Source organism: Pristiophorus japonicus, chromosome 16 (genome assembly GCF_044704955.1).
Source record: "Pristiophorus japonicus isolate sPriJap1 chromosome 16, sPriJap1.hap1, whole genome shotgun sequence".
NCBI lineage: Eukaryota > Metazoa > Chordata > Chondrichthyes > Pristiophoridae > Pristiophorus > Pristiophorus japonicus.
The window spans coordinates 73408779-73433488 of NC_091992.1; the positions used below are offsets into that span (position 1 = coordinate 73408779).

Consider the following 24710-nt stretch of genomic DNA (forward strand, 5'->3'; position numbering starts at 1 on the left):
GGGCAGAGTTCCTGGTATTCAACGTTGTAGATAACGCGTCTTATCAGTCACAACAAAATAATATTGCCCCATAGATAGCACATTTTATAGTTCACAATCCCACGTGGGCGCAAACCTATTGGAGTTGTTCATTAACCGAAAAAAAAACAACCCACAAGAACCACACATCCTGAATGGTTTGTGGACACAGCTGGAGTGCGTCTAATATCTTGCACTGTTGTGATACTGGCCTACACCTTGCACCAAGAGTAAATCAAAAGGGGTTTCCCTTGCGTGTTTTCAAGTTTAAGGCTGAAAAACATTTCTCAAAAGATTGAATTGGATTTTCTGCAGTTTGAGGGTTTGATTGCAGTTTATTTATAGATACTTTAGGAGGCTAAGACCAGCTGGCAGGAATGATTGCAGCATCCTCCTCTGTGTGGAGAGTGTGGGCTCAGAACCTGAACTGCAGGACGGGGAGTCGATTCAGTGCGTGTCTGACGTGTGCGCTGTCAGTGATCTCAGAGTCACTGTGGCTCCACTTCCTGCCTTCACCGGCAAGTTACAGAGAGACACGGATATTGTACTTGGCCCCACTCTCCTAATTAAACAGCGCTGCAATAAAAAGGCAGGGATTAGCTTCTCTGCGACACAGTTAAATTCAGGCAAAGGACAAATGGCAACGACGTGTGAATAAAAGGGATTGAAGCCCGCTGACCCTGACCATACCCGCTCTATTCCTCCAAGCTAGGAGATTTTAAAAATTCAATCTCTGGATGTGGGCATCGCTAGCAAGGCCGGCATTTATTGCCCAACCCAAGTTGCTCTGATCCAACTGAGTGGCTCGGAAGGCCCCTTCGGAACACAGTTGAGAGCCTACCACATTAATGTGAGACAGGAGTCACCTATAGGCCGAGACTGGGCAAGGGCGGTGGGTACCCTTCCCTATAGCAGATTAGTTAACCAGGTGGGCCTTTACCACAATCTGACAGCGTTGTGCTCACTTTTACTGAGACCGGCTTTTTATTTACAGGTTTTGTTCTTGACCAGATATCAAATTCTCAAATTGCCATAAAGTCCAGTTTCTGTCTGCTCTGGCCGATTGCTGCTTGTGACATCTTCACCCGTCCTTCACCTCCGCTCGCGCTGGGTGGCAGTGGATGCTCAATCTGCTTCTTCAACAAAATCCCCGCCTGGGAAGGTTTAAAGCAAAACACAAAATGCTGCAGTGGCACAGCAAGACTCCAACCCAGAGTCTCCCCGAGGGTCCCCCCAAAACACAGTGACCCCCTACCCAGTGTCCCCCCAAAACACACTGACCCCCGACCCAGGGTCCCCCCAAAACACACTGACCCTCGACCCAGGGTCCCCCCAAAACACAGTGACCCCTGACCCAGGGTCCCCCCAAAACACAGTGACCCCCGACCCAGGCCCCCCCCCAAAACACACACAGCGAGACACCGACCCTGGGTTCCCCCCCCCCCCCCAAAAAACACACAGTGACCCCCCCGACCAGGGGTCTGGGAATAAGGGGTCGCCCATTTAAAACGGAGATGAGGAATTTCTTCTCTGAGGGTTGTAACCCTGTGGAATTCTCTGCCCCAGAGAGCTGTGGAGGCTGGATCATTGAATATATTTAAGGCGGAGATAGACAGATTTTTGAGCGATAAGGGATTAAAGGGTTATGGGGAGTGGGCGGGGAAGTGGAGCTGAGTCCATGATCAGATCAGTCATGATCTTACTGAATGGCGGAGCAGGCTCGAGGGGCCAAATGGCCGACTCCTGCTCCTATTTCTTATGCTCTTATGAGGGTCTCCCCAAAACACAAGAAGACCCTGGCCGAGACTTATTATGGGGGTGTCACGGTCGGCAAGGGAAGGGCCTGCTGCCGGAGCTGAGCCAGTTGGTCCACAGCTCTGTCCCTCCTGAAGCTGTGCCTGATTCAGCTGTCAGGAGCCAGCAGCACAAAGATAGAACAAACCTGCATTTCTACAGCCCCTTTCCCATCCCCGGGATGCCCAAAAGCCAGTGGCGTGCTTTTGAAGTGCGGTCACCCATTGCCCTTTATTCATGGCCAATACAGGAAAATCAGGATCCCAGACTGTGAGTGTGGGCAGGTTGACAACAGAGGCGATCTCACCGAGGACAACGATAGCACCGTAACTGATGTCTCGGCCGAGACCAGGTAACGCGGCACACACTGAGTCGAACCAGAGAACGTCTGGTTTGTATTGTCAGAAGAAAAAATTGCATTTATAGAGCGTCTTTCACAACCTCAGGATATCCCAAAGCATTTACAGCCAATGATGTACCTTTTTGAGGTGCAATCTAAACGTGGCAGCCAATCAGACGTTCCTTACCCAGTCGTCATCGACGAGGCTGAAAGTTGCCGTTACTGTCCAGTTAGTGGTGTATTTTGGGTGAATTTCTGGGGCAGGTTCCCTCACTACCCCCTCACCCCTGCTCACAATGGGGAAGGGATTGTGCTGCAATCTGTAATGGATGTCTTTCTACTCTCTCTGTGTGTTCAGGCCGATGAAGGAGATGATGAGAATGCCCGGCCTCTCGCTGAGTCCCTGTTGCTGGCCATCGCTGACCTGCTCTTCTGTCCCGACTTCACCGTCCAGAGTCACAGGAAGGCCGGACCGGTACGTCTGCCCTGGCAGCTTCCTGACACTTACTGTTCGCGGTCGCTTCTGTGTTGGTCAAGGGGAGAGATGTTAGTGCAGAGGAGAGGGACACTTTCCATTTCAGGGCCCCACTGTCTGCATCAAACACTCCCGGGGCAGGTACAGCCCAGGTTAGATACAGAGTAAAGCTCCCTCTACACCTTTCCATCACACACTGTACCCCAGTGTTATACAGTGACAGACCTGTACCCACCAGTACTGTACCCCAGTGTTATATAGTGACAGACCTGTACCCACCAGTACTGTATCCCAGTGTTATACAGGGACAGACCTGTACCCACCAGTACGGTACCCCAGTGTTATACAGGGACAGACCTGTACCCAACCGTACTGTACCCCAGTGTTGTACAGTAACAGACCTGTACCCACCAGGACTGTACCCCAGTGTTGTACAGTGACAGACCTGTACCCACCAGTACTGTATCCCAGTGTTATACAGGGACAGACCTGTACCCATCAGCACTGTATCCCAGTGTTATACAGGGACAGACCTGTACCCACTTGTACTGTACCCCAGTGTTATATAGTGACAGACCTGTGCCCACCAGTACTGTACCCCAGTGTCATACAGTGACAGACCTGTACCCACCAGTACTGGACCCCAGTGTTGTACAGTGACAGACCTGTACCCCAGTGTTGTACAGTGACAGACCTGTACCCACCAGTACTGTATCCCAGTGTTATACAATGACAGACCTGTACCCACCAGTACTGTACCCCAGTGTTGTACACTGGCAAACCTGTACCCACCAGTACTGTATCCCAGTGTTATACAGTGAGACCTGTACCCACCCGTACTGTACCGCAGTGTTATATAGTGATAGACTTGTACCCACAAGCACTGTATCCCAGTGTTATACAGTGATAAACCTGTACCAACCAGTACTGTACTCCAGTGTTGTACAGTGACAGACTTGTACCCACCAGTACTGTACCCCAGTGTTATACAGTGATAGATCTGTACCCACCAGTACTGTACCCCAGTGTTATACAGTGACAGACCTGTACCCACCAGTACTGTACCCCAGTGTTATATAGTGACAGACTTGTACCCACCAGTACTGTACCCCAGTGTTTTACAGTGATAGATCTGTACCCACCAGTACTGTACCCCAGTGTTATACAGTGACAGACCTGTACCCACCAGTACTTACCCCAGTGTTATACAGTGACACACCTGTACCCACCAGTACTGTATCCCAATGTTATACAGGGAAAGACCTGTACCCGCCAGTACTGTATCCCAGTGTTATACAGGGACAGACCTGTACCCACCAGTACTGTATCCCAGTGTTATACAGGGACAGACCTGTGCCCACCAGTACTGTACCCCAGTGTTATACAGTGACAGACCTGTACCCACCAGTACTGGACCCCAGTGTTGTACAGTGACAGACCTGTACCCCAGTGTTGTACAGTAACAGACCTATACCCACCAGTACTGTATCCCAGTGTTATACAATGACAGACCTGTACCCACCAGTACTGTACCCCAGTGTTGTACACTGGCAGACCTGTACCCACCAGTACTGTATCCCAGTGTTATACAGTGAGACCTGTACCCACCCGTACTGTACCGCAGTGTTATATAGTGATAGACTTGTACTCACAAGCACTGTATCCCAGTGTTATACAGTGATAAACCTGTACCAACCAGTACTGTACTCCAGTGTTGTACAGTGACAGACTTGTACCCACCAGTACTGTACCCCAGTGTTTTACAGTGATAGATCTGTACCCACCAGTACTGTACCCCAGTGTTATACAGTGACAGACCTGTACCCACCAGTACTTACCCCAGTGTTATACAGTGACACACCTGTACCCACCAGTACTGCATCCCAATGTTATACAGGGACAGACCTGTACCCGCCAGTACTGTATCCCAGTGTGAAACAGGGACAGACCTGTACCCACCAGTACTGTATCCCAGTGTTATACAGTGACAGACCTGTACCCACCAGTACTGGACCCCAGTGTTGTACAGTGACAGACCTGTACCCCAGTGTTGTACAGTGACAGACCTGTACCCACCAGTACTGTATCCCAGTGTTGCACAGTGACAGACCTGTACCAACCAGTACTTCACCCCAGTGTTATATAGTGACAAGCCTGTACACACCTGTACTGTACCCCAGTGTTATACAGTGATAGACCTGTACCCACCAGTACTGTATCCCAGTGTTATACAGGGACAGATCTGTACCCACCAGTACTGTACCCCAGTGTTATACAGTGACAGCCCTGTACCCACCAGTACTGTATCCCAGTGTTGGAAAGTGACAGACCTGTACCCACCAGTACTGTACCCCAGTGTTATACAGTGACAGACCTGTACCCACCAGTACTGTACCCCAAAGTTATATAGTGACAGACCTGTACCCACCAGTACTGTATCCGTGCTATACAGGGACAGTCCTGTGCCCACCAGTATTGTACCCCAGTTTTATACAGTGACAGACCTCTACCCACCAGTACTGTACCCCAGTGTGATACAATGACAGAGCTGTACCCACCAGTACTGTACCCCAGTGTTGTACAGTGACAGATCTGTATCCACCAGTACTGTATCCCAGTGTTATACAGGGACAGACCTGTACCCACCAGTACTGTACCCCAGTGTTATACAGTGACAGACCTGTACCCACCAGTACTGTACCCCAGTGTTATACAGTGACAGACCTGTATCCACCAGTACTGTACCCCAGTGTTATACAGTGACAGACCTGTACCCACCGGTACTGTACCCCAATGTTATATAGTAACTGATCTGCACCAACCAGTACTGTATCCCAGTGTTATACAGTGACACACCTGTACCCACCAGTACTGTATTCCAATGTTATACAGGGACAGACCTGTACCCGCCAGTACTGTATCCCAGTGTTATACAGGGACAGACCTGTACCCACCAGTACTGTATCCCAGTGTTATACAGGGACAGACCTGTGCCCACCAGTACTGTACCACAGTGTTATACAGTGACAGACCTGTACCCACCAGTACTGGACCCCAGTGTTGTACAGTGACAGACCTGTACCCCAGTGTTGTACAGTGACAGACCTGTACCCACCAGTACTGTATCCCAGTGTTATACAATGACAGACCTGTACCCACCAGTACTGTACCCCAGTGTTGTACACTGGCAGACCTGTACCCACCAGTACTGTACCCCAGTGTTGCACAGTGACAGACCTGTACCAACCAGTACTGCACCCCAGTGTTATATAGTGACAAGCCTGTACACACCTGTACTGTACCACACTGTTATACAGTGATAGACCTGTACCCACCAGTACTGTATCCCAGTGTTATACAGGGACAGATCTGTACCCACCAGTACTGTACCCCAGTGTTATACAGTGACAGCCCTGTACCCACCAGTACTGTATCCCAGTGTTGGAAAGTGACAGACCTGTACCCACCAGTACTGTACCCCAGTGTTATACAGTGACAGACCTGTACCCACCAGTACTGTATCCGTGCTATACAGGGACAGTCCTGTGCCCACCAGTACTGTACCCCAGTGTTATACAGTGACAGACCTCTACCCACCAGTACTGTACCCCAGTGTTATACAATGACAGTGCTGTACCCACCAGTACTGTACCCCAGTGTTGTACAGTGACAGATCTGTATCCACCAGTACTGTATCCCAGTGTTACATGGACAGACCTGTACCCACCAGTACTGTACCCCAGCGTTGTACAGTGACAGACCTGTCTCCACCAGTACTGTACCCCAGTGTTATACAGTGACAGACCTGTACCCACCAGTACTGTACCCCAGTGTTATACAGTGACAGACCTGTATCCACCAGTACTGTACCCCAGTGTTATACAGTGACAGACCTGTACCCACCGGTACTGTACCCCAATGTTATATAGTGACAGGCCTGTACCCACCAGTACTGTACCCCAGTGTTATACAGGGACCGACCTGTACCCACCAGTACTGTACCCCAGTGTTGTACAGTGACAGACCTGTACCCACCGTACTGTACCCCAGTGTTATATAGTGACAGACCTGTACCCACCAGTACTGTATCCCAGTGTTATACAGTGATAGACCTGTACCCACCAGTACTGTACCCCAGTATTATACAGTAACTGATCTGCACCAACCAGTACTGTATCCCAGTGTTATACAGTGACACACCTGTACCCACCAGTACTGTATTCCAATGTTATACAGGGACAGACCTGTACCCGCCAGTACTGTATCCCAGTGTTATACAGGGACAGACCTGTACCCACCAGTACTGTATCCCAGTGTTATACAGGGACAGACCTGTGCCCACCAGTACTGTACCCCAGTGTTATACAGTGACAGACCTGTACCCACCAGTACTGGACCCCAGTGTTGTACAGTGACAGACCTGTACCCCAGTGTTGTACAGTGACAGACCTGTACCCACCAGTACTGTATCCCAGTGTTATACAATGACAGACCTGTACCCACCAGTACTGTACCCCAGTGTTGTACACTGGCAGACCTGTACCCACCAGTACTGTACCCCAGTGTTGCACAGTGACAGACCTGTACCAACCAGTACTGCACCCCAGTGTTAAAAAGTGACAAGCCTGTACACACCTGTACTGTACCCCAGTGTTATACAGTGATAGACTTGTACCCACCAGTACTGTATCCCAGTGTTATACAGGGACAGATCTGTACCCACCAGTACTGTACCCCAGTGTTATACAGTGACAGCCCTGTACCCACCAGTACTGTATCCCAGTGTTGGAAAGTGACAGACCTGTACCCACCAGTTCTGTACCCCAGTGTTATATCGTGGCAGACCTGTACCCACCAGTACTGTATCCCAGTGTTATACAGGGACAGACCTGTACCCACCAGTACTGTACCCCAGTGTTATATAGTGACAGACCTGTACCCACCAGTACTGTACCCCAGTGTTATATAGTGACAGGCCTGTACCCACCCCTTCTGTACCCCAGTGTTATATAGTGACAGACCTGTACCCACCAGTACTGTACCCCAGCGTTGTACAGTGATAGACCTGTACCCACCAGTACTGTACCCCAGTGTTATAGTGACAGCCCTGTACCCACCAGTACTGTACCCCAGTGTTGTACAGTGACAGACCTGTATCCACCAGACTGTACCCCAGTATTATACAGTAACTGATCTGTACCAACCAGTACTGTATATCAGTGTTATACAGGGACAGACTTGTACCCATCAGTACTGTATCCCAGTGTTATACAGGGACAGACCTGTACACACCAGTGCTGTACCCCAGTGTTATACAGGGACAGACCTGTACCCACCAGTACTGTATCCCAGTGTTATACAGGGACAGACCTGTACCCACCAGTACTGTACCCCAGTATTGTACAGTGACAGACCTGCACCCACCAGTACTGTACCCCAGTGTTATACAGTGACAGACCTGTACCCACCAGTACTGTACCCCAGTGTTATACAGGGGCAGACCTGTACCCACCAGTACTGTACCCCAGTGTTAAACAGTGACAAACCTGTACCCACCAGTAGTGTATCCCAGTGTTATACAGTGACAGACCTGTACCCACCAGTAGTGGACCCCAGTGTTGTACAGTGACAGACCTGTACCCCAGTGTTGTACAGTGACAGACCTGTACCCACCAGTACTGTATCCCAGTGTTGCACAGTGACAGACCTGTACCAACCAGTACTGCACCCCAGTGTTATATAGTGACAAGCCTGTACCCACCAGTACTGTACCCCAGTGTTATAAAGTGATAGATCTGTACCCACCAGTACTGTACCCCAGTGTTGTACAGTGACAGACCTGTACCCATCAGTACTGTATCCCAGTGTTGTACAGTGACAGACCTGTACACACCAGTGCTGTACTCCAGTGTTTTCCAGTGACAGACCTGTACCCACCAGTGCTGTACTCCAGTGTTGTACAGTGACAGACCTGTACCCACCAGTACTGTACCCCAGTGTTACACAGTGACAGACCTGTACCCACCAGTACTGTACCCCATTGTTATATCGTGACAGACCTGTACCCACCAGTACTGTATCCCAGTGTTATACAGGGACAGACCTGTACCCACCAGTACTGTACCCCAGTGTTACACAGTGACAGACCTGTACCCACCAGTACTGTACCCCGGTGTTATACAGTGACAGACCTGTACCCACCAGTACTGTACCCGTGTTATGCAGGGATAGACCTGTGCCCACCAGTACTGTACCCCAGTGTTTTTCAGTGACGGACCTCTACCCACCAGTACTGTACCCCAGTGTTATATCGTCACAGACTTGTACCCACCAATACTGTATCACAGTGTTATACAGTGACAGACCTGTACCCACCAGTACGGTACCCCAGTGTTATACAGTGATAGAACTATATCCACCAGTACTCTACCCCAGTGTTATACAGTGTCAGACCTGTACCCACCAGTACTGTACCCCAGTGTTGTACAGTGTCAGACCTGTACCCACCAGTACTGTATCCGTCTTGTACAGGGACAGACCTGCGCCCACCAGTACTGTACCCCAGTGTTATACAATGACAGACCTGTACCCACCAGTACTTACCCCAGTGTTACACAGTGACAGACCTGTACCCACCAGTACTTACCTCAGTATTATACAGTGACAGACCTGTACCCACCAATACTGTATCCCAGTGTTATACAGGGACAGACCTGTACCCACCAGTACTGTACCCCAGTGTTGTACAGTGACAGACCTGTACCCACCAGTACTGTACCCCAGTGTTACACAGTGACAGACCTGTACCCACCAGTACTGTACCCCAGTGTTATATCGTGACAGACTTGTACCCACCAATACTGTACCCCGGTGTTATACAGTGACACACCTGTACCCACCAGTACTGTACCCCAGTGTTGTACAGTGTCAGACCTGTACCCACCAGTACTGTACCCCAGTGTTATACAGTGACAGACCTGTACCCACCAGTACTGTACCCCAGTGTTATACAGTGTCAGACCTGTACCCACCAGTACTGTACCCCAGTGTTGTACAGTGACAGACCTGTACTCACGAGTATTGTACCCCAATGTTACACAGTGACAGACCTGTACCTACCAGTACTGTATCCCAGTGTTATACAGTGTCAGATCTGTACCCACCAGTACTGTACCCCAGTGTTGTACAGTGACAGACCTGTACTCACGAGTATTGTACCCCAATGTTACACAGTGACAGACCTGTCCCCACCAGTACTGTACCCCAGTGTTGTACAGTGACAGACCTGTACTCACGAGTACTGTACCCCAGTGTTACACAGTGACAGACTTGTACCCACCTGTTCTGTATCCCAGTGTTGTACAGTGTCAGACCTGTACCCACCAGTACTGTATCCGTCTGATACCGGGACAGACCTGCGCCCACCAGTACTGTACCCCAGTGTTATACAGTGACAGACCTGTACCCACCAGTACTGTACCCCAGTGTTATAGAATGACAGACCTGTACCCACCAGTCCTTACCCCAGTGTTACACAGTGACAGACCTGTACCCACCAGTACTTACCTCAGTATTATACAGTGACAGACCTGAACCCACGAATACTGTATCCCAGTGTTATACAGTGACAGACCTGTACCCATGTTGTACAGTGACAGACCTGTACCCACCAGTACTGTACCCCAGTTTTGTACAGTGACAGACCTGTACTCACGAGTATTGTACCCCAATGTTACACAGTGACAGACCTGTACCCACCAGTACTGTATCCCAGTGTTATACAGGGACAGACCTGTACCCACCAGTACTGTACCCCAGTGTTATACAGTGTCAGACCTGTACCCACCAGTACTGTACCCCAGTGTTGTACAGTGACAGACCTGTACTCATGAGTACTGTACCCCAGTGTTACACAGTGACAGAACTGTACCCACCAGTACTGTATTCCAGTGTTATACAGGGACAGACCTGTACCCACCAGTACTGTACCCCAGTGTTACACAGTGACAGACCTGTACCCACCAGTACTGTACCCCAGTGTTATACAGTGACAGACCTGTACCCACCAGTACTGTACCCCAGTGTTATACAGTGACAGACCTGTATCCACCAGTACTGTACCCCAGTGTTATACAGTGACAGACCTGTACCCACCGGTACTGTACCCCAATGTTATATAGTGACAGGCCTGTACCCACCAGTACTGTACCCCAGTGTTATACAGGGACAGACCTGTACCCACCAGTACTGTACCCCAGTGTTGTACAGTGACAGACCTGTACCCACCCGTACTGTACCCCAGTGTTATATAGTGACAGACCTGTACCCACCAGTACTGTATCCCAGTGTTATACAGTGATAGACCTGTACCCACCAGTACTGTACCCCAGTATTATACAGTAACTGATCTGCACCAACCAGTACTGTATCCCAGTGTTATACAGTGACACACCTGTACCCACCAGTACTGTATTCCAATGTTATACAGGGACAGACCTTTACCCGCCAGTACTGTATCCCAGTGTTATACAGGGACAGACCTGTACCCACCAGTACTGTATCCCAGTGTTATACAGGGACAGACCTGTGCCCACCAGTACTGTACCACAGTGTTATACAGTGACAGACCTGTACCCACCAGTACTGGACCCCAGTGTTGTACAGTGACAGACCTGTACCCCAGTGTTGTACAGTGACAGACCTGTACCCACCAGTACTGTATCCCAGTGTTATACAATGACAGACCTGTACCCACCAGTACTGTACCCCAGTGTTGTACACTGGCAGACCTGTACCCACCAGTACTGTACCCCAGTGTTGCACAGTGACAGACCTGTACCAACCAGTACTGCACCCCAGTGTTATATAGTGACAAGCCTGTACACACCTGTACTGTACCCCACTGTTATACAGTGATAGACCTGTACCCACCAGCACTGTATCCCAGTGTTATACAGGGACAGATCTGTACCCACCAGTACTGTACCCCAGTGTTATACAGTGACAGCCCTGTACCCACCAGTACTGTATCCCAGTGTTGGAAAGTGACAGACCTGTACCCACCAGTACTGTACCCCAGTGTTATACAGTGACAGACCTGTACCCACCAGTACTGTATCCGTGCTATACAGGGACAGTCCTGTGCCCACCAGTACTGTACCCCAGTGTTATACAGTGACAGACCTCTACCCACCAGTACTGTACCCCAGTGTTATACAATGACAGTGCTGTACCCACCAGTACTGTACCCCAGTGTTGTACAGTGACAGATCTGTATCCACCAGTACTGTATCCCAGTGTTACATGGACAGACCTGTACCCACCAGTACTGTACCCCAGCGTTGTACAGTGACAGACCTGTATCCACCAGTACTGTACCCCAGTGTTATACAGTGACAGACCTGTACCCACCAGTACTGTACCCCAGTGCTATACAGTGACAGACCTGTATCCACCAGTACTGTACCCCAGTGTTATACAGTGACAGACCTGTACCCACCGGTACTGTACCCCAATGTTATATAGTGACAGGCCTGTACCCACCAGTACTGTACCCCAGTGTTATACAGGGACAGACCTGTACCCACCAGTACTGTACCCCAGTGTTGTACAGTGACAGACCTGTACCCACCCGTACTGTACCCCAGTGTTATATAGTGACAGACCTGTACCCACCAGTACTGTATCCCAGTGTTATACAGTGATAGACCTGTACCCACCAGTACTGTACCCCAGTATTATACAGTAACTGATCTGCACCAACCAGTACTGTATCCCAGTGTTATACAGTGACACACCTGTACCCACCAGTACTGTATTCCAATGTTATACAGGGACAGACCTGTACCCGCCAGTACTGTATCCCAGTGTTATACAGGGACAGACCTGTACCCACCAGTACTGTATCCCAGTGTTATACAGGGACAGACCTGTGCCCACCAGTACTGTACCCCAGTGTTATACAGTGACAGACCTGTACCCACCAGTACTGGACCCCAGTGTTGTACAGTGACAGACCTGTACCCCAGTGTTGTACAGTGACAGACCTGTACCCACCAGTACTGTATCCCAGTGTTATACAATGACAGACCTGTACCCACCAGTACTGTACCCCAGTGTTGTACACTGGCAGACCTGTACCCACCAGTACTGTACCCCAGTGTTGCACAGTGACAGACCTGTACCAACCAGTACTGCACCCCAGTGTTAAAAAGTGACAAGCCTGTACACACCTGTACTGTACCCCAGTGTTATACAGTGATAGACTTGTACAAACCAGTACTGTATCCCAGTGTTATACAGGGACAGATCTGTACCCACCAGTACTGTACCCCAGTGTTATACAGTGACAGCCCTGTACCCACCAGTACTGTATCCCAGTGTTGGAAAGTGACAGACCTGTACCCACCAGTTCTGTACCCCAGTGTTATATCGTGGCAGACCTGTACCCACCAGTACTGTATCCCAGTGTTATACAGGGACAGACCTGTACCCACCAGTACTGTACCCCAGTGTTATATAGTGACAGGCCTGTACCCACTCCTTCTGTACCCCAGTGTTATATAGTGACAGACCTGTACCCACCAGTACTGTACCCCAGCGTTGTACAGTGATAGACCTGTACCCACCAGTACTGTACCCCAGTGTTATAGTGACAGCCCTGTACCCACCAGTACTGTACCCCAGTGTTGTACAGTGACAGACCTGTATCCACCAGACTGTACCCCAGTATTATACAGTAACTGATCTGTACCAACCAGTACTGTATATCAGTGTTATACAGGGACAGACTTGTACCCATTAGTACTGTATCCCAGTGTTATACAGGGACAGACCTGTACACACCAGTGCTGTACCCCAGTGTTATACAGGGACAGACCTGTACCCACCAGTACTGTATCCCAGTGTTATACAGGGACAGACCTGTACCCACCAGTACTGTACCCCAGTATTGTACAGTGACAGACCTGCACCCACCAGTACTGTACCCCAGTGTTATACAGTGACAGACCTGTACCCACCAGTACTGTACCCCAGTGTTATACAGGGACAGACCTGTACCCACCAGTACTGTACCCCAGTGTTAAACAGTGACAAACCTGTACCCACCAGTAGTGTATCCCAGTGTTATACAGTGACAGACCTGTACCCACCAGTACTGGACCCCAGTGTTGTACAGTGACAGACCTGTACCCCAGTGTTGTACAGTGACAGACCTGTACCCACCAGTACTGTATCCCAGTGTTGCACAGTGACAGACCTGTACCAACCAGTACTGCACCCCAGTGTTATATAGTGACAAGCCTGTACCCACCAGTACTGTACCCCAGTGTTATAAAGTGATAGATCTGTACCCACCAGTACTGTACCCCAGTGTTGTACAGTGACAGACCTGTACCCATCAGTACTGTATCCCAGTGTTGTACAGTGACAGACCTGTACACACCAGTGCTGTACTCCAGTGTTTTCCAGTGACAGACCTGTACCCACCAGTACTGTATCCCAGTGTTGTACAGTGACAGACCTGTACCCACCAGTACTGTACCCCAGTGTTACACAGTGACAGACCTGTACCCACCAGTACTGTACCCCATTGTTATATCGTGACAGACCTGTACCCACCAGTACTGTATCCCAGTGTTATACAGGGACAGACCTGTACCCACCAGTACTGTACCCCAGTGTTACACAGTGACAGACCTGTACCCACCAGTACTGTACCCCGGTGTTATACAGTGACAGACCTGTACCCACCAGTACTGTACCCGTGTTATGCAGGGATAGACCTGTGCCCACCAGTACTGTACCCCAGTGTTTTTCAGTGACGGACCTCTACCCACCAGTACTGTACCCCAGTGTTATATCGTCACAGACTTGTACCCACCAATACTGTATCACAGTGTTATACAGTGACAGACCTGTACCCACCAGTACTGTACCCCAGTGTTATACAGTGATAGAACTATATCCACCAGTACTGTACCCCAGTGTTATACAGTGACAGACCTGTACCCACCAGTACTGTACCCCAGTGTTATACAGTGACAGACCTGTACCCACCAGTACGGTACCCCAGTGTTATACAGTGACAGACCTGTACCCACCAGTACTCTACCCCAGTGTTATACAGTGTCAGACCTGTACCCACCAGTACTGTACCCCAGTGTTGTACAGTGTCAGACCTGTACCCACCAGTACTGTATCCGTCTTGTACAGGGACAGACCTGCGCCCACCAGTACTGTACCCCAGTGTTATACAATGACAGACCTGTACCCACCAGTACTTACCCCAGTGTTACACAGTGACAGACCTGTACCCACCAGTACTGTACCCCAGTGTTACACAGTGACGGACCTCTACCCACCAGTACTGTACCCCAGTGTTATAGCGTCACAGACTTGTACCCACCAATACTGTATCCCAGTGTTATACAGTGACAGACCTGTCCCCACCAGTACTGTACCCGTGTTATGCAGGGACAGACCTGTGCCCACCAGTACTGTATCCCAGTGTGATACAGTGATAGACCTTTACCCACCAGTACTGTATCCCAGTGTTATACAGGGATAGACCTGTACCCACCAGTACTGTACCCCAGTGTTATACAGTGACAGGCCTGTCCCCACCCGTACTGTACACCAGTGTTATATAGTGACAGACCTGTACCCACCAGTACTGTACCCCAGCCTTGTACAGTGACAGACCTGTACCCACCAGTACTGTACCCCAGTGTTATACAGTGATAGAACTATATCCACCAGTACTGTACCCCAGTGTTATACAATGACAGCCCTGTACCCACCAGTACTGTACCCCAGTGTTACACAGTGACAGACCTGTACCCACCAGTACTGTACCCCAGTGTTATATCGTCACAGACTTGTACCCACCAATACTGTATCCCAGTGTTATACAGTGACAGACCTGTACCCACCAGTCCTGTACCCGTGTTATGCAGGGACATACCTGTACCCACCAGTACTGTACCCCAGTGTTATACAGTAACAGACCAGCACCCACCAGTACTGTACCCCAGTGTTATACAGTGACAGACCTGTGCCCACCAGTACTGTACCCCAGTGTTACACAGTGACCGACCTGTACCACCAGTACTGTACCCCAGTGTTATATAGTGACAGACTTGTACCCACCAGTACTGTACCCCAGTGTTATAAAGTGATAGATCTGTACCCACCAGTACTGTACCCCAGTGTTGTACAGTGACAGACCTGTACCCATCAGTACTGTATCCCAGTGTTGTACAGTGACAGACCTGTACACACCAGTGCTGTACTCCAGTGTTATACAGTGACAGACCTGTACCCACCAGTACTGTATCCCAGTGTTGTACAGTGACAGACCTGTACCCACCAGTACTGTACCCCAGTGTTACACAGTGACAGACCTGTACCCACCAGTACTGTACCCCAGTGTTATATCGTGACAGACTTGTACCCACCAATACTGTACCCCGGTGTTATACAGTGACAGACCTGTACCCACCAGTACTGTACCCGTGTTATGCAGGGACAGACCAGTGCCCACCAGTACTGTACCCCAGTGTTTTTCAGTGACAGACCTGTACCCACCAGTACTGTACCCGTGTTGTACAGTGACAGACCTGTGCCCACCAGTACTGTACCCCAGTGTTTTTCAGTGACAGACCTGTACCCACCAGTACTGTACCCCAGTGTTACACAGTGACGGACCTCTACCCACCAGTACTGTACCCCAGTGTTATATCGTCACAGACTTGTACCCACCAATACTGTATCCCAGTGTTATACAGTGACAGACCTGTACCCACCAGTACTGTACCCCAGTGTTATACAGTGACAGACCTGTACCCACCAGTACGGTACCCCAGTGTGATACAGTGACAGACCTGTACCCACCAGTACTCTACCCCAGTGTTATACAGTGTCAGACCTGTACCCACCAGTACTGTACCCCAGTGTTGTACAGTGTCAGACCTGTACCCACCAGTACTGTATCCGTCTTGTACAGGGACAGACCTGCGCCCACCAGTACTGTACCCCAGTGTTATACAGTGACAGACCTGTACCCACCAGTACGGTACCCCAGTGTTATACAATGACAGACCTGTACCCACCAGTACTTACCCCAGTGTTACACAGTGACAGACCTGTACCCACCAGTACTTACCTCAGTATTATACAGTGACAGACCTGTACCCACCAATATTGTATCCCAGTGTTATACAGGGACAGACCTGTACCCACCAGTACTGTACCCCAGTGTTGTACAGTGACAGACCTGTACCCACCAGTACTGTACCCCAGTGTTATACAGTGACAGACCTGTACCCACCAGTACTGTACCCCAGTGTTTTTCAGTGACAGACCTGTACCCACCAGTACTGTGCCCCAGTGTTATACAGTGACAGACCTGTACCCACCAGTACTGTACCCCAGTGTTATACAGTGACAGACCTGTACCCACCAGTACTGTACCCCAGTGTTATAAAGTGATAGATCTGTACCCACCAGTACTGTACCCCAGTGTTGTACAGTGACAGATCTGTACCCATCATTACTGTACCCCAGTGTTTTTCAGTGACAGACGTGTACCCACCAGTACTGTACTCCAGTGTTATACAGTGACAGACATGTACCCACCAGTACTTACCCCAGTGTTATACAGTCACAGACCTGTACCCACCAGTACTGTACCCCAGTGTTATACAGTGACAGACCTGTACCCACCAGTACTGTACCCGTGTTGTACAGTGACAGACCTGTACCCACCAGTACTGTACCCCGGTGTTATACAGTGACAGACCTGTACCCACCAGTACTGTACCCGTGTTATGCAGGGACATACCTGTGCCCACCAGTACTGTACCCCAGTGTTTTTCAGTGACAGACCTGTACCCACCAGTACTGTACCCCAGTGTTACACAGTGACGGACCTCTACCCACCAGTACTGTACCCCAGTGTTATATCGTCACAGACTTGTACCCACCAATACTGTATCCCAGTGTTATACAGTGACAGACCTGTACCCACCAGTACTGTACCCCAGTGTTATACAGTGATAGAACTATATCCACCAGTACTGTACCCCAGTGTTATACAGTGACAGACCTGTACCCACCAGTACTGTACCCCAGTGTTGAACAGTGTCAGACCTGTACCCACCAGTACTGTATCCGTCTTGTACAGGGACAGACCTGTGCCCACCAGTACTGTACCCCAGTGTTATACAGTGACAGACCTGTACCCACCAGTACGGTACCCCAGTGTTATACAATGACAGACCTGTACCCACCAGTACTTACCTCAGTGTTATACAGTGACAGACCTGTACCCACCAATACTGTATCCCAGTGTTATACAGGGACAGACCTGTACCCACCAGTACTGTACCCCAGTGTTGTACAGTGACAGACCTGTACCCACCAGTACTGTACCCCAGTGTTATACAGTGACAGACCTGTACCCACCAGTACTGTACCCCAGTGTATTTCAGTGACAGACGTGTACCCACCAGTACTGTACTCCAGTGTTATACAGTGACAGACCTGTACCCACCAGCACTGTGCCCGTGTTATGCAGGGACAGACCTGTGAACAACCAGTACTGTACCCCAGTGTTTTTCAGTTACAGACCTGTACCCACCAGTACTGTACCCCAGTGTTACACAGTGACGGACCTCTACCCACCAGTGCTGTACCCCAGTGTTATATCGTCACAGACTTGTACCCACCAATACTGTATCCCAGTGTTATACAGTGACAGACCTGTACCCACCAGTACTGTACCCCAGTGTTATACAGTGATAGAACTATATCCACCAGTACTGTACCCCAGTGTTATACAGTGACAGACCTGTACCCACCAGTACTGTACCCCAGTGTTATACAGTGACAGACCTGTACCCACCAGTACGGTACCCCAGTGTTATACAGTGACAGACCTGTACCCACCAGTGCGGTACCCCAGTGTTGTACAGTGACAGACCTGTACCCACCAGTACTGTTCCCCAGTGTTATACAGTGACAGACCTGTACCCACCAGTACTGTACCCCAGTGTTATACAGTGCCAGACCTGTACCCACCAGTACTGTACCCCAGTGTTATACAGTGACAGACCTGTACCCACCAGTACGGTACCCCAGTGTTGTACAGTGACAGACCTGTACCCACCAGTACTGTTCCCCAGTGTTATACAGTGACAGACCTGTACCCACCAGTACTGTACCCCAGTGTTATACAGTGACAGACCTGTACCCACCAGTACGGTACCCCAGTGTTGTACAGTGACAGACCTGTACCCACCAGTACTGTTCCCCAGTGTTATACAGTGACAGACCTGCACCCACCAGTACTGTACCCCAGTGTTATACAGTGACAGACCTGTACCCACCAGTACTGTACCCCAGTGTTATACAGTGACAGACCTGTACCCACCAGTACTGTACCCCAGTGTTACACAGTGACAGACCTGTACCACCAGTACTGTACCCCAGTGTTATATAGTGACAGACCTGTACCCACCAGTACTGTATCCCAGTGTTATACAGGGACAGACCATTACCCACCAGTGCTGTATCCCAGTGTTATACAGTGACAGACCTGTACCCACCAGTACTGTACCCCAGTGTTATACAGTGACAGACCTGTACCCACATGTACTGTACCCGTGTTGTACAGTGACAGACCTGTACCCACCAGTACTGTACCCCGGTGTTATGCAGTGACAGACCTGTACCCACCAGTACTGTACCCGTGTTATGCAGGGACAGACCTGTGCCCACCAGTACTGTACCCCAGTGTTTTTCAGTGACAGACCTGTACCCACCAGTACTGTACTCCAGTGTTGTACAATGACAGATCTGTACCCACCAGTACATACCCAATGTTACACAGTGACAGACATGTACCCACCAGTACTTACCCCAGTGTTATACAGTGACAGACCTGTACCCACCAGTACTGTACCCCAGTGTTATACAGTGACAGAACTGTACCCACCAGTACTGTACCCGTGTTGTATAGTGACAGACCTGTACCCACCAGTACTGTACCCCAGTGTTGTACAGTGACAGACCTGTACCCACCAGTACTGTACCCCAGTGTTACACAGTGACGGACCTCTACCCACCAGTACTGTACCCCAGTGTTATATCGTCACAGACTTGTACCCACCAATACTGTATCCCAGTGTTATACAGTGACAGACCTGTACCCACCAGTACTGTACCCGTGTTATGCAGGGACAGACCTGTGCCCACCAGTACTGTACCCCAGTGTTATATAGTGACAGAGCTGTACCCACCAGTACTGTACCCCAGTGTTATATAGTGACAGACCTGTACCCACCAGTACTGTACCCCAGTGTTATATCGTGACAGACCTGTACCCACCAGTACTGTATCCCAGTGTGATATAGTGATAGACCTGTACCCACCAGTACTGTATCCCAGTGTGATACAGTGATAGACCTGTACCCACCAGTACTGTATCCCAGTGTTATACAGGGATAGACCTGTACCCACCAGTACTGTACCCCAGTGTTATACAGTGACAGGCCTGTCCCCACCCGTACTGTACACCAGTGTTATGTAGTGACAGACCTGTACCCACCAGTACTGTACCCCAGTGTGATATAGTGATAGAACTATATCCACCAGTACTGTACCCCAGTGTTATACAATGACAGCCCTGTACCCACCAGTACTGTACCCCAGTGTTGTACAGTGACAGACCTGTACCCCAGTGTTATACAGTGTCAGACCTGTACCAACCAGTACTGTACCCTTGTACAGTGACAGACCTGTACCCACGAGTACTGTACCCCAGTGTTACACAGTGACAGACCTGTACCCACCAGTACTGTACCCCAATGTCATATAGTGACAGACCTGTACCCACCAATACTGTACCCCGGTGTTATACAGTGACAGACCTGTACCCACCAGTACTGTACCCGTGTTGTGCAATGGACAGACCTGTGCCCACCAGTACTGTACCCCAGTGTTATACAGTGACAGACCTGTACCCACCAGTACTGTACCCCAGTGTTATACAGTGACAGACCTGTACCCACCAGTACTGTACCCCAGTGTTATACAGTGACAGACCTGTACCCACCAGTACTGTACCCCAGTGTTACACAGTGACAGACCTGTACCCACCAGTACTGTACCCCAGTGTTATATAGTGACAGACTTGTACCCACCAGTACTGTATCCCAGTGTTATACAGGGACAGACCTGTACCCAACAGTACTGTACCCCAGTGTTATACAGTGTCAGACCTGTACCCACCAGTACTGTACCCCAGTGTTATGCAGGGACAGACATGTGCCCACCAGTACTGTACCCCAGTGTTTTTCAGTGACAGACCTGTACCCACCAGTACTGTACTCCAGTGTTACACAATGACAGATATGTACCCACCAGTACTGTATCCCAGTGTTATACAGGGACAGACCTGTACCCACCAGGACATGTACTCGTATTATACAGTGACAGACCTGTACCCACCAATACTGTATCCCAGTGTTATACAGTGACAGACCTGTACCCACCAGTACTGTACCCCAGTGTTGTACAGTGACAGACCTGTACCCACCAGTACTGTACCCCAGTGTTATACAGTGACAGACCTATATCCACCAGTACTGTACCCCAGTGTTACACAGTGACAGACCTGTACCCACCAGTACTGTACCCCAGTGTTATATCGTGACAGACTTGTACCCACCAATACTGTACCCCGGTGTTATACAGTGACAGACCTGTACCCACCAGTACTGTACCCGTGTTATGCAGGGACAGACCAGTGCCCACCAGTACTGTACCCCAGTGTTATACAGTGACAGACCTGTACCCAGCAGTACTGTACCCCAGTGTTTTTCAGTTACAGACCTGTACCCACCAGTACTGTACCCCAGTGTTGCACAGTGACGGACCTCTCCCCACCAGTACTGTACCCCAGTGTTATATCGTCACAGACTTGTACCCACCAATACTGTATCCCAGTGTTATACAGTGACAGACCTGTACCCACCAGTACTGTACCCCAGTGTTATACAGTGATAGAACTATATCCACCAGTACTGTACCCCAGTGTTATACAGTGACAGACCTGTACCCACCAGTACTGTACCCCAGTGTTATACAGTGACAGACCTGTACCCACCAGTACGGTACCCCAGTGTTATACAGTGACAGACCTGTACCCACCAGTACTCTACCCCAGTGTTGTACAGTGACAGACCTGTACCCACCAGTACTGTTCCCCAGTGTTATACAGTGACAGACCTGTACTCACCAGTACTGTACCCCAGTGTTATACAGTGACAGACCTGTACCCACCAGTACTGTACCCCAGTGTTATACAGTGACAGACCTGTACCCTCCAGTACTGTACCCCAGTGTTGTACAGTGACAGACCTGTACCTACCAGTACTGTACCCCAGTGTTATACAGTGTCTGACCTGTACCCAGCAGTACTGACCCCAGTGTTATACAGTGACAGACCTGTACGCACCAGTACTGTACCCCAGTGTTACACAGTGACAGACCTGTACCACCAGTACTGTACCCCAGTGTTACACAGTGACAGACCTGTACCACCAGTACTGTACCCCAGTGTTATATAGTGACAGACCTGTACCCACCAGTACTGTATCCCAGTGTTATACAGGGACAGACCATTACCCACCAGTACTGTATCCCAGTGTTATACAGTGACAGACCTGTACCCACCAGTACTGTACCCCAGTGTTATACAGTGACAGACCTGTACCCACATGTACTGTACCCGTGTTGTACAGTGACAGACCTGTACCCACCAGTACTGTACCCCGGTGTTATACAGTGACAGACCTGTACCCACCAGTACTGTACCCCAGTGTTATACAGTGACAGAACTGTACCCACCAGTACTGTACCCGTGTTGTAAAGTGACAGACCTGTACCCACCAGTACTGTACTCCAGTGTTGTACAATGACAGATCTGTACCCACCAGTACTGTACCCCAGTGTTATATCGTCACAGACTTGTACCCACTAATACTGTATCCCAGTGTTATACAGTGACAGACCTGTACCCACCAGTACTGTACCCGTGTTATGCAGGGACAGACCTGTGCCCACCAGTACTGTACCCCGGTGTTATATAGTGACAGAGCTGTACCCACCAGTACTGTACCCCAGTGTTATATAGTGACAGACCTGTACCCACCAGTACTGTACCCCAGTGTTATACAGTGACAGCCCTGTACCCACCAATACTGTTCCCCAGTGTTGTACAGTGGCAGACCTGTACCCACCAGTACTGTACCCCAGTGTTGTACAGTGACAGCCCTGTACCCACCAGTACTGTACCCCAGTGTTATACAGTGACAGACCTGTACCCACCAGTACTGTACCCCAGTGTTGTATAGTGACAGACGACCTGGTTTTCCTCCCTATGCGGGGCACTGAGGCCAATTATGACACCATCACTGTTGTTGAAATCAGCCACGTCTGCTCAGACGTGGGTTGAGACCCGGATTGTTGTGTTCCTAATGCTACAATGGATGGTGCACTGACCTGCCACTGGGGAGCTCGTGGCTGAACTGTGCCGTCAGAACGTGTTAAGTTAGTGAGGCTGTTTATGTACAGAGTAAATGGAGCCGAAAGGACGGAGATGTTCTGGGTACAATGCAAATGAGCACAAAGTGCAGGCAATTTCCATGCAAAGTGTGGTTGACTGTAGAAGAGTCCGTGCCTGACTGATATGCAAAGCGTTTGCTGCAGCTCCCTCTGTGTCTTTCGAGTGCAGCCCTGGATATCTCTAAACCATTGCTGAGGCTGCTGCTCTATGACCCTGCACGCTACAGAACACGGGCATTCCTTTGCTGTCGGCCCGCCGACTTTGCCCGATTTGGGGCTGAAGGTCGGGGTCGCTGGGCTGCGATCAGCATCATGACGCCTCCCTAACCCGGGGGTCACTGAGCAGTGATCAGGAGCAGGAAGTCTCCCTGACCCAGGGGTCATTGGGCAGTGATCAGGAGCAGTAAGTCTCCCTGACCCAGGGGTCATTGGGCAGTGATCAGGAGCAGGAAGTCTCCCTGACCCAGGGGTCACTGGGCAGTGATCAGGAGCAGGAAGTCTCCCTAACCCGGGGGTCACTGAGCAGTGATCAGGAGCAGGAAGTCTCCCTGACCCAGGGGTCACGGCAGTGATCAGGAGCAGGAAGTCTCCCTGACCCAGGGGTCACTGGGCAGTGATCAGGAGCAGGAAGTCTCCCTGACCCAGGGGTCACTGGGCAGTGATCAGGAGCAGGAAGTCTTCCTAACCCCGGGGTCACTGGGTGCATTGAATTACAAACTTTGACCTTTGTCTCCGAATCCCTCCATGATCTTGCTCCACTTTGACCCTTCATCGTTCCCTCTGTCACTCTGACCTCAGCCTTTTCTGCCTCACTGTTGTTCGAGCTCTCCGCTGCCTTTACCGTGCTCTCTGGGACTACCCAACATTCCCCACTCTCCCCTAGACCCCACTCCACCTTTTACAGATTCACAGAAAACCGATTTTTCAACCACGCTTTCTGCCCCCTCCTGATCGTTCCCATTTTGGCTCAGGAGGAGATCCTTTATTCCTTCCTCTCCCATAATGTGCTTGGCATGTTTTTTTTTCTGCATTAAAGCTGCGAGATATCAGCCATGCCTTAGTGAGTAGCACTCTCGCCTCTGATTAAAAGGGTTGTTGGTTCAAGTCCCACTCCAGGAACGTGAGCACAAAAATCTCGGCTGACACTCCAGTGCAGTGCTGAGGTGCCGTCTGTCGGCTGCGACATTGAACCGAGGCCCTGTCTGCGCTCTCAGATGATCATAAAGAATCTCATGGCACTATTTGAAGGAGCAGGAGAGTTATTCCAGATACACTGACCAATATTTATCCCTCAAGCCACATCATTAAAGCAGATTATCTGCTCATTATCACATTACTGTTTGTGGAAGCTTGTGAGCTTACAGTGCACAAATTGGTTGCTGCATGTCCTACATTACAGCAGTGGCTACACTTCAAAAGTATTGAATTGGCTTCAGAGAGCTTTGGGACGTC

The 24710-nt window shown here is 50.0% G+C and overlaps 1 protein-coding gene across 1 annotated transcript in view; it reads left to right on the forward strand.

The window, feature by feature from the left end:
- Positions 1–24710, forward strand: part of LOC139226191 (protein HID1-like) — a 121355-nt gene that overhangs the window by 34152 nt on the left and 62493 nt on the right. Inside the window, exon 4 of the mRNA XM_070856823.1 lies at positions 2511–2627. Within this exon, the coding sequence (XP_070712924.1) occupies positions 2511–2627 (117 nt within the window). The remainder of the gene's footprint in view (positions 1–2510; positions 2628–24710) is intronic.